General features: G+C 70.4%; 1 protein-coding gene across 1 annotated transcript in view; it reads left to right on the plus strand.

The window, feature by feature from the left end:
* Positions 1 to 8,138, plus strand: part of LOC142596950 (filamin-C-like) — a gene marked incomplete at both ends in the record, with an annotated part of 41,072 nt that extends 32,934 nt beyond the window's left edge. Inside the window, 3 exons of the mRNA XM_075727392.1 lie at positions 4,370 to 4,493; positions 7,793 to 7,953; positions 8,048 to 8,138. Coding sequence (XP_075583507.1) covers positions 4,370 to 4,493; positions 7,793 to 7,953; positions 8,048 to 8,138 — 376 coding nt within the window. The remainder of the gene's footprint in view (positions 1 to 4,369; positions 4,494 to 7,792; positions 7,954 to 8,047) is intronic.
* Between the last annotated feature and the right edge of the window lie 3,129 nt (positions 8,139 to 11,267).

The following is an 11,267-nucleotide window of genomic DNA, read 5'->3' on the forward strand; positions in this document are numbered from 1 at the left end:
TGGGAGGGTCCCATGGGTGCCAGGGTGGGGAGGGGGGAGCCATGGAGTCATGGGGTGGCCATGAGGGTTCCATGGGTGCTGGGGTGGTCATGGGTGTCCCATGGGTGCTGGGGTGGTCATGGGTGTCCCATGGGTGCTGGGGTGCCTGGGAGGGTCCCATGGGTGCCAGGGTGGGGAGGGGGGAGCCATGGAGTCATGGGGTGGCCATGAGGGTTCCATGGGTGCTGGGGTGGTCATGGGCGTCCCATGGGTGCTGGGGTGGTCATGGGTGTCCCATGGGTGCTGGGGTGGTCATGGGTGTCCCATGGGTGCTGGGGTGCCTGGGAGGGTCCCATGGGTGCCAGGGTGGGGAGGGGGGAGCCATGGAGTCATGGGGTGGCCATGAGGGTTCCATGGGTGCTGGGGTGGTCATGGGTGTCCCATGGGTGCTGGGGTGGTCATGGGTGTCCCATGGGTGCTGGGGTGCCTGGGAGGGTCCCATGGGTGCCAGGGTGGGGAGGGGGGAGCCATGGAGTCATGGGGTGGCCATGAGGGTTCCATGGGTGCTGGGGTGCCTGGGAGGGTTCCATGGGTGCTGGGGTGGTCATGGGTGTCCCATGGGTGCTGGGGTGGTCATGGGCGTCCCATGGGTGCTGGGGTGCCTGGGAGGGTCCCATGGGTGCCAGGGTGGGGAGGGGGGAGCCATGGAGTCATGGGGTGGCCATGAGGGTTCCATGGGTGCTGGGGTGCCTGGGAGGGTCCCATGGGTGCCAGGGTGGGGAGGGGGAAGCCATGGAGTCATGGGGTGGCCATGAGGGTTCCATGGGTGCTGGGGTGGTCATGGGCATCCCATGGGTGCTGGGGTGGTCATGGGTGTCCCATGGGTGCTGGGGTGGTCATGGGTGTCCCATGGGTGCTGGGGTGCCTGGGAGGGTCCCATGGGTGCCAGGGTGGGGAGGGGGGAGCCATGGAGTCATGGGGTGGCCATGAGGGTTCCATGGGTGCTGGGGTGGTCATGGGCATCCCATGGGTGCTGGGGTGGTCATGGGTGTCCCATGGGTGCTGGGGTGGTCATGGGTGTCCCATGGGTGCTGGGGTGCCTGGGAGGGTCCCATGGGTGCCAGGGTGGGGAGGGGGGAGCCATGGAGTCATGGGGTGGCCATGAGGGTTCCATGGGTGCTGGGGTGGTCATGGGTGTCCCATGGGTGCTGGGGTGCCTGGGAGGGTCCCATGGGTGCCAGGGTGGGGAGGGGGGAGCCATGGAGTCATGGGGTGGCCATGAGGGTTCCATGGGTGCTGGGGTGCCTGGGAGGGTTCCATGGGTGCTGGGGTGGTCATGGGTGTCCCATGGGTGCTGGGGTGGTCATGGGCGTCCCATGGGTGCTGGGGTGCCTGGGAGGGTCCCATGGGTGCCAGGGTGGGGAGGGGGGAGCCATGGAGTCATGGGGTGGCCATGAGGGTTCCATGGGTGCTGGGGTGCCTGGGAGGGTCCCATGGGTGCCAGGGTGGGGAGGGGGAAGCCATGGAGTCATGGGGTGGCCATGAGGGTTCCATGGGTGCTGGGGTGCCTGGGAGGGTTCCATGGGTGCTGGGGTGGTCATGGGTGTCCCATGGGTGCTGGGGTGGTCATGGGCATCCCATGGGTGCTGGGGTGCCTGGGAGGGTCCCATGGGTGCCAGGGTGGGGAGGGGGGAGCCATGGAGTCATGGGGTGGCCATGAGGGTTCCATGGGTGCTGGGGTGGTCATGGGCATCCCATGGGTGCTGGGGTGCCTGGGAGGGTCCCATGGGTGCCAGGGTGGGGTTGGGGGAGCCATGGAGTCATGGGGTGGCCATGAGGGTTCAATGGGTGCTGGGGTGGTCATGGGCATCCCATGGGTGCTGGGGTGGTCATGGGTGTCCCATGGGTGCTGGGGTGGTCATGGGCGTCCCATGGGTGCTGGGGTGCCTGGGAGGGTCCCATGGGTGCCAGGGTGGGGAGGGGGGAGCCATGGAGTCATGGGGTGGCCATGAGGGTTCCATGGGTGCTGGGGTGCCTGGGAGGGTTCCATGGGTGCTGGGGTGGTCATGGGTGTCCCATGGGTGCTGGGGTGGTCATGGGCGTCCCATGGGTGCTGGGGTGCCTGGGAGGGTCCCATGGGTGCCAGGGTGGGGAGGGGGGAGCCATGGAGTCATGGGGTGGCCATGAGGGTTCCATGGGTGCTGGGGTGGCCATGGGCGTCCCATGGGTGCTGGGGTGGTCATGGGCATCCCATGGGTGCTGGGGTGCCTGGGAGGGTCCCATGGGTGCCAGGGTGGGGTTGGGGGAGCCATGGAGTCATGGGGTGGCCATGAGGGTTCAATGGGTGCTGGGGTGGTCATGGGTGTCCCATGGGTGCTGTGGTGGTCATGGGTGTCCCATGGGTGCTGGGGTGCCTGGGAGGGTCCCATGGGTGCCAGGGTGGGGAGGGGGGAGCCATGGAGTCATGGGGTGGCCATGAGGGTTCCATGGGTGCTGGGGTGGTCATGGGTGTCCCATGGGTGCTGGGGTGGTCATGGGTGTCCCATGGGTGCTGGGGTGCCTGGGAGGGTCCCATGGGTGCCAGGGTGGGGAGGGGGGAGCCATGGAGTCATGGGGTGGCCATGAGGGTTCCATGGGTGCTGGGGTGGTCATGGGCGTCCCATGGGTGCCAGGGTGGGGTTGGGGGTCCCATGGGTGCTGGGGATGAGGTGTCAGGGTGCCAGGGTCAGTTTGGGGGTCCCATGGGTGCCAGGGTCAGTTTGGGGTTGGGGGTCCCATGGGTGCTGGGGATGAGGTGTCAGGGTGCCAGGGTGGGTTTGGGGGTCCCATGGGTGCTGGGGATGAGGTGTCAGGGTGCCAGGGTGGGGTTGGGGGTCCCATGGGTGCCAGGGTCAGTTTGGGGGTCCCATGGGTACTGGGGATGGGGTGTCAGGGTGCCAGGGTGGGGTTGGGGGTCCCATGGGTGCTGGGGATGGGGTTCCAGGGTGCCAGGGTCAGTTTGGGGGTCCCATGGGTGCTGGGGATGGGGTGTCAGGGTGCCAGGGTCAGTTTGGGGGTCCCATGGGTGCTGGGGATGGTGTTCCAGGGTGCCAGGGTCAGTTTGGGGGTCCCATGGGTGCTGGGGATGGTGTTCCAGGGTGCCAGGGTCAGTTTGGGGGTCCCATGGGTGCTGGGGATGGGGAGTCAGGGTGCCAGGGTCAGTTTGGGGGTCCCATGGGTGCTGGGGATGGGGAGTCAGGGTGCCAGGGTGGGGTTGGGGGTCCCATGGGTGCTGGGGATGGGGTGTCAGGGTGCCAGGGTGGGGTTGGGGGTCCCATGGGTGCTGGGGATGGGGTGTCAGGGTGCCAGGGTGGGGTTGGGGGTCCCATGGGTGCTGGGGTGGTCATGGGGGGGTCCCGTGGGTGCTGGGGATGGGGTGTCAGGGTGCCAGGGTGGGGGTTTGGGGGTCCCATGGGTGCTGGGGTGGGGATTGGGGTCCCATGGGTGCTGGGGATGGGGTGTCAGGGTGCCAGGGTGGGGGTTTGGGGGTCCCATGGGTGCTGGGGATGGGGTGTCAGGGTGCCAGGGTGGGGGTTTGGGGGTCCCATGGGTGCTGGGGTGGGGATTGGGGTCCCATGGGTGCTGGGGATGGGGTGTCAGGGTGCCAGGGTCAGTTTGGGGGTCCCATGGGTGCTGGGGATAGGGTGTCAGGGTGCCAGGGTCAGTTTGGGGGTCCCATGGGTGCTGGGGATGGGGAGTCAGGGTGCCAGGGTGGGGTTGGGGGTCCCATGGGTGCTGGGGTGGTCATGGGGGTCCCATGCGTGCTGGGGATGGGGTGCCAGGGTGGGGATTTGGGGGGTCCCATGGGTGCTGGGGTGGGGATTGGGGTCCCATGGGTGCTGGGGATGGGGTGTCAGGGTGCCAGGGTGGGGTTGGGGGTCCCATGGGTGCTGTGGATGGGGTGTCAGGGTGCCAGGGTCAGTTTGGGGGTCCCATGGGTGCCAGAGATGGGGTGCCAGGGCGGGGATTGGGGTGCCATGGGTGCTGGGGTGGTCATGGGGGGGTCCCGTGGGTGCTGGGGATGGGGTGTCAGGGTGCCAGGGTGGGGGTTTGGGGGTCCCATGGGTGCTGGGGTGGGGATTGGGGGTCCCATGGGTGCTGGGGATGGGGTGTCAGGGTGCCAGGGTCAGTTTGGGGGTCCCATGGGTGCCAGAGATGGGGTGCCAGGGCGGGGATTGGGGTCCCATGGCTGCTGGGGTGGTCATGGGGGGGGTCCCGTGGGTGCTGGGGCCGCGCTGCCCGGGCGTGGCGTTGGCGGGGGTCCCAGCCCCATGGGGGTGCCAGGCCGGGTGCCGGGGGGGGGGGGGGGTGGGGGCGGAGGGTGCTGAGGGCCCCCACCCGGCACCCGCAGGTGGGCGTGGGCGAGGGCAGCCACCCCGGCAGGGTGAGGGTCTACGGGCCGGGCGTGGAGAAGACGGGGCTGAAGGCCGGCGAGCCCACCTACTTCACCGTCGACTGCAGCCAGGCCGGCCAGGGTGGGTGCCCACCGCCGCGGGTGCCGGCCCACCCATGGGTGCCACCCCTGGGGGTCGCCCCACGTCCCGGGTCACCCCTGGGGGTCACCCCATGTCCTGGGTCACCCCTGGGGGTCACCCCACGTCCCAAATCTCCCCTGGGGGTCACCCCTTGGTGTCACCCCACGTCCCGGGTCACCCCTGGGGGTCACCCCATGTCCCAGCCCACCCCTGGGTGCCACCCCTGGGGGTCACCCCACGTCCCGGGTCACCCCTGGGGGTCACCCCTAGGTGTCACCCCACGTCCCAGGTCACCCCTGGGGGTCACCCCTGGGGGTCACCGCACGTCCCGGGTCACCCCTGGGTGCCATGCAACACCCTAGGTCACCCCTTGGTGTCGCCCTGGGTGCCACCCCATGTCCCAGCCCACCCATGGGTGCCGCCCCTGGGGGTCGCCCCACGTCCCGGGTCACCCCTGGGGGTCACCCCATGTCCTGGGTCACCCCTTGGTGCCACCCCTGGGTGCCACCCCATGTCCTGGGTCATCTCCTGGTGCCACCCCACATCCCAGGTCACCCCTTGGTGCCACCTCAAGTCCTGGGTCATCTCTTGGAGTCACCCCACATCCCGGGTCACCCCTGGGTGCCACCCCATGTCCTGGGTGACCCCTGGGTGCCACCCCACATCCTAGGTCACTCCTAGGTGCCACCCCATGTCCTGGGTCATCTCCTGGTGCCACCCCTTGGTGCCACCTCAAGTCCTAGGTCATCTCCTGGTGCCACCCCACAATCCCGGGTCCCCCTTGGTGCCACCCCTGGGTGCCACCCCATGTCCTGGGTCACCCTTTGGTGCCACCCCACATCCCACGTCACCCCTGGGTGCCACCCCATGTCCTGGGTCATCTCCTGGTGCCACCCCTTGGTGCCACCCCATGTCCTGGGCCACCCCTTGGTGCCAACCCACGTCCCAGGTCACCCCTTGGTGCCACCCCATGTCCTGGGTCATCTCCTGGTGCCACCCCACATCCCGGGTCCCCCCTTGGTGTCACCCCTTGGTGCCACCTCAAGTCCTGGGTCATCTCTTGGAGTCACCCCACATCCCAGGTCACCCCTAGGTGCCACCCCCATGTCCTGGGTGACCCCTGGGTGCCACCCCACATCCCAGGTCACCCTTGGTGCCACCTCAAGTCCTGGGTCATCTCCTGGTGCCACCCCACATCCCGGGTCCCCCCTTGGTGCCACCCCACGTCCCAGGTCACCCCTTGGTGCCACCCCATGTCCTGGGTCATCTCCTGGTGCCACCCCACATCCCGGGTCACCCCTTGGTGCCCACCCCTGGGTGCCACCCCATGTCCTGGGTCATCTCCTGGTGCCACCCCACATCCCGGGTCACCCCTTGGTGCCACCCCTTGGTGCCACCTCAAGTCCTGGGTCATCTCTTGGAGTCACCCCACATCCCAGGTCCCCCCTGGGTGCCACCCCATGTCCTGGGTCATCTCCTGGTGCCACCCCACATCCCTGGGTCACCCCTTGGTGCCACCCCTTGGTGCCAACCCTCAAGTCCTGGGTCATCTCTTGGAGTCACCCCCCATCCCAGGTCACCCCTGGGTGCCACCCCCATGTCCTGGGTCATCTCCTGGTGCCACCCCACATCCCGGGTCCCCCCCTTGGTGCCACCCCTTGGTGCCACCTCAAGTCCTGGGTCATCTCTTGGAGTCACCCCACATCCCAGGTCACCCCTAGGTGCCACCCCATGTCCTGGGCCACCCCTTGGTGCCACCCCCACGTCCCAGGTCACCCCTTGGTGCCACCTCAAGTCCTGGGTCATCTCCTGGTGCCACCCCCACATCCCAGGTCCCCCCTTGGTGCCACCCCTGGGTGCCACCCCATGTCCTGGGTCACCCTTTGGTGCCACCCCCACATCTCAGGTCACCCCTGGGTGCCACCCCATGTCCTGGGTCATCTCCTGGTGCCACCCCTTGGTGCCACCTCAAGTCCTGGGTCATCTCCTGGTGCCACCCCACATCCCGGGTCCCCCCCTTGGTGCCACCCCACGTCCCAGGTCACCCCTTGGTGCCACCCCATGTCCTGGGTCATCTCCTGGTGCCACCCCCTCATCCCGGGTCACCCCTTGGTGCCACCCCTGGGTGCCACCCCATGTCCTGGGTCATCTCCTGGTGCCACCCCACATCCCGGGTCACCCCTTGGTGCCACCCCTTGGTGCCACCTCAAGTCCTGGGTCATCTCTTGGAGTCACCCCCACATCCCAGGTCCCCCCTGGGTGCCACCCCATGTCCTGGGTCATCTCCTGGTGCCACCCCACATCCTGGGTCACCCCTTGGTGCCACCCCTTGGTGCCACCTCAAGTCCTGGGTCATCTCTTGGAGTCACCCCACATCCCAGGTCACCCCTGGGTGCCACCCCATGTCCTGGGTCATCTCCTGGTGCCACCCCACATCCCGGGTCCCCCCTTGGTGCCACCCCTTGGTGCCACCTCAAGTCCTGGGTCATCTCTTGGAGTCACCCCACATCCCAGGTCACCCCTGGGTGCCACCCCATGTCCCTGGGTCATCTCCTGGTGCCACCCCACATCCCGGGTCCCCCCTTGGTGCCACCCCTTGGTGCCACCTCAAGTCCTGGGTCATCTCTTGGAGTCACCCCACATCCCAGGTCACCCCTAGGTGCCACCCCATGTCCTGGGCCACCCCTTGGTGCCACCCCACGTCCCAGGTCACCCCTTGGTGCCACCTCAAGTCCTGGGTCATCTCCTGGTGCCACCCCCACATCCCAGGTCCCCCCTTGGTGCCACCCCTGGGTGCCACCCCATGTCCTGGGTCACCCTTTGGTGCCACCCCACATCTCAGGTCACCCCTGGGTGCCACCCCATGTCCTGGGTCATCTCCTGGTGCCACCCCTTGGTGCCACCTCAAGTCCTGGGTCATCTCCTGGTGCCACCCCCACATCCCGGGTCCCCCCTTGGTGCCACCCCACGTCCCAGGTCACCCCTTGGTGCCACCCCATGTCCTGGGTCATCTCCTGGTGCCACCCCACATCCCGGGGTCCCCCCTTGGTGCCACCCCTGGGTGCCACCTCATGTCCTGGGTCACCCCTGGGTGCCACCCCATGTCCTGGGTCATCTCCTGGTGTCACCCCACATCCCACGTCACCCCTTGGTGCCACCCCATGTCCTGGGCCACCCCTTGGTGCCACCCCCACATCCCGGGTCCCCCCTTGGTGCCACCCCCCACCCCACGCCCCCCCCCTTTGGTGCTCCCCCCCCCCCCCCGGAGCGGGGTGCCGACGGCGGCCCCGCCCTCGCAGGTGACGTCAGCATCGGGATCAAGTGCGCCCCGGGCGTGGTGGGGGCCGCTGGAGGCCGACATCGACTTCGACATCATCAAGAACGACAACGACACCTTCACGTCAAGTACACGCCGCCGGGCGCCGGGCTCTACACCATCATGGTGCTCTTCGCCAACCAGGTGCCGGGTTGGGGGGCCTGCCCCACGGCGGGGGCGCGGGTGGGGGTCAGGTGCGGGCCGTGGGTGCCATGGGGCCACCGTCTTCTCCCCACAGGAGATCCCCAGCAGCCCCTTCCGCATCAAGGTGGACCCGTCCCACGACGCCAGCAAGGTCAAGGCCGAGGGGCCCGGGCTCAGCCGGACGGGTGAGGGGGCACGGGGCTGGGGGGCTGGGGGGCACGGGCTGTGGGGCACGGGCTGTGGGGCTGTGGGGCTGGGGGGGCACGGGCTGTGGGGCTGGGAGCTGGGGGGATGGGAGCTGGGAGGCTGGGAGCTGTGGGGCTGGGGGGGCTGGGGAGCTGGGGGCACGGGCTGTGGGGCTGTGGGGCACGGGCTGTGGGGCTGTGGGGCTGGGGGGCTGGGAGCTGGGAGGCTGGGAGCTGTGGGGCTGGGGGGCTGGGGAGCTGGGGGGCACGGGCTGTGGGGCTGTGGGGCACGGGCTGTGGGGCTGTGGGGCTGGGGGGCTGGGAGCTGGGAGGCTGGGAGCTGTGGGGCTGGGGGGGCTGGGGAGCTGGGGGGCACGGGCTGGTGGGGCTGTGGGCACGGGCTGTGGGGCTGTGGGGCTGGGGGGCTGGGAGCTGGGAGGCTGGGAGCTGTGGGGCTGGGGGGCTGGGAGCTGGGGGGCATGGGCTGTGGGGCTGTGGGGCACGGGCTGTGGGGCTGTGGGGCTGGGGGGCTGGGAGCTGGAGGCTGGGAGCTGTGGGGCTGTGGGGCTGGGGAGCTGGGGGGCACGGGCTGTGGGGCTGTGGGGCACGGGCTGTGGGGGCTGTGGGGCTGGGGGGCTGGGAGCTGGGAGGCTGGGAGCTGTGGGGCTGGGGGGGCTGGGGAGCTGGGGGGCACGGGCTTGTGGGGCTGTGGGGCACGGGCTGTGGGGCTGTGGGGCTGGGGGGCTGGGAGCTGGGAGGCTGGGAGCTGTGGGGCTGGGGGGTCTGGGGGAGCTGGGGGGCATGGGCTGTGGGGCTGTGGGGCACGGGCTGTGGGGCTGTGGGGCTGGGGGGCTGGGAGCTGGGAGGCTGGGAGCTGTGGGGGCTGGGGGGCTGGGGAGCTGGGGGCACGGGCTGTGGGGCTGTGGGGCACGGGCTGTGGGGGCTTGTGGGGCTGGGGGGCTGGGAGCTGGGAGGCTGGGAGCTGTGGGGCTGGGGGCTGGGGAGCTGGGGGGCATGGGCTGTGGGGCTGTGGGGCACGGGCTGTGGGGCTGTGGGGCTGGGGGGCTGGGAGCTGGGAGCTGGGAGCTGTGGGCTGGGGGGCTGGGGAGCTGGGGGGCACGGGCTGTGGGGCTGTGGGGCACGGGCTGTGGGGCTGTGGGGCTGGGGGGCTGGAGCTGGGAGGCTGGGAGCTGTGGGGCTGGGGGGCTGGGGAGCTGGGGGGGCACGGGCTGTGGGGCTGTGGGGCACGGGCTGTGGGGCTGTGGGGCTGGGGGGCTGGGAGCTGGGAGGCTGGGAGCTGTGGGCTGGGGGGCTGGGGGAGCTGGGGGGCATGGGCTGTGGGGCTGTGGGGCTGTGAGCTGTGGGGCTGGGGGGCTGGGGAGCTGGGGGGCACGGGCTGTGGGGCTAGGGGGCTGGGGAGCTGTGGGGCTGGGGGCTGGGGGGCACGGGCTGTGGGGCTGGGAGCTGGGGGGCTGGGAGCTGTGGGGCTGGGGGGCTGGGAGCTGGGAGGCTGGGAGCTGTGGGGCTGGGGGGCTGGGGAGCTGGGGTGCACGGGCTGGGGGGCTGTGGGGCTGTGGGGCTGGGGGGCACGGGCTGTGGGGCTGGGAGCTGGGAGGATGGAGCTGGGAGCTGGGAGCTGTGGGGCTGTGGGGCTGGGGAGCTGGGGGGCACGGGCTGTGGGGCTGGGGGTCTGGGAGCTGTGGGGCTGTGGGGCTGGGCGGGCTGTGGGGCTGTGGGGCTGGGGGGCATGGGCTGTGGGGCTGGGAGCTGGGGGGCTGGGAGCTGGGAGGCTGGGAGCTGTGGGGCTGTGGGGCTGGGGAGCTGGGGGGCACGGGCTGTGGGGCTGGGGGTCTGGGAGCTGTGGGGCTGTGGGGCTGGGGAGCTGGGGGGCACGGGCTGTGGGGCTGTGGGGCACGGGCTGTGGGCTGTGGGGCTGGGGGGCATGGGCTGTGGGGCTGGGAGCTGTGGGGATGGGAGCTGGGGGGATGGGATCTGTGGGGCTGGAGCTGTGGGGCTGTGGGGCTGGGGAGCTGGGTGCTGCTGTGGGGCAGGGAGTGTGGGGTTGGGTGCTGCTGCGGGTGCTGTGGGGCACGGGCTGTGGGGCCTATGGGCGATGTGGGGCTGGGCTCTGGGTGCCATGGGTGCTGTGGGGCTGGGCTCTGGGTGCCGTGGGTGCATGGGCTGGGCTCTGGGTGCCGTGGGAGCTGTGGGGCTGGGCTATGGGTCCTATGGGCGCCGTGGGGCTGGGCTCTGGGTGCTGTGGGCGCTGTGGGGCTGGGCTATGGGTCCTATGGGTGCCATGGGTGCTGTGGGGCTGGGCTCTGGGTGCCGTGGGTGCATGGGGCTGGGCTCTGGGTGCCGTGGGAGCTGTGGGGCTGGGCTATGGGTCCTATGGGCGCCGTGGGGCTGGGCTCTGGGTGCTGTGGGCGCTGTGGGGCTGGGCTATGGGTCCTATGGGTGCTGTGGGTGCTGTGGGGCTGGGCTCTGGGTGCTGTGGGTGCTGTGGGGCTGGGCTCTGGGTCCTATGGCGCCGTGGGGCTGGGCTCTGGGTGCTGTGGGGCTGGGCTCTGGGTCCTATGGGTGCTGTGGGGCTGGGCTATGGGTCCTATAGGCGCCGTGGGGCTGGGCTCTGGGTGCCGTGGGGCTGGGCTATGGTCCTATGGGTGCTGTGGGTGCTGTGGGGCTGGGCTCTGGGTCCTATGGGCGCTGTGGGGCTGGGCTCTGGGTGCCGTGGGTGCTGTGGGGCTGGGCTCTGGGTGCCGTGGGGCTGGGCTCTGGGTGCCGTGGGTGCTGTGGGGCTGGGCTCTGGGTGCCGTGGGGCTGGGCTCTGGGTCCTATGGGTGCTGTGGGGCTGGGCTCTGGGTGCTGTGGGGCTGGGCTCTGGGTGCTGTGGGTGCCGTGGGGCTGGGCTCTGGGTGCCGTGGGGCTGGGCTCTGGGTGCCATGGGCGCCATGGGGCTGGGCTCTGGGTGCCGTGGGGCTGGGCTCTGGGTGCCGTGGGGCTGGGCTCTGGGCATTACGGGCACCGCAGCCGCCCCGGGGCCCTGCCCCATGGATCCTCCGGGCGCCATGGGCCTGGCCCCATGGATCCTCGGGCCGCCGTGGGGCACGGCGGGCGCTGATTGTGGGG

Source organism: Pelecanus crispus, unplaced genomic scaffold, assembly GCF_030463565.1.
Source record: "Pelecanus crispus isolate bPelCri1 unplaced genomic scaffold, bPelCri1.pri SCAFFOLD_247, whole genome shotgun sequence".
Classification (NCBI taxonomy): Eukaryota; Metazoa; Chordata; class Aves; order Pelecaniformes; family Pelecanidae; genus Pelecanus; species Pelecanus crispus.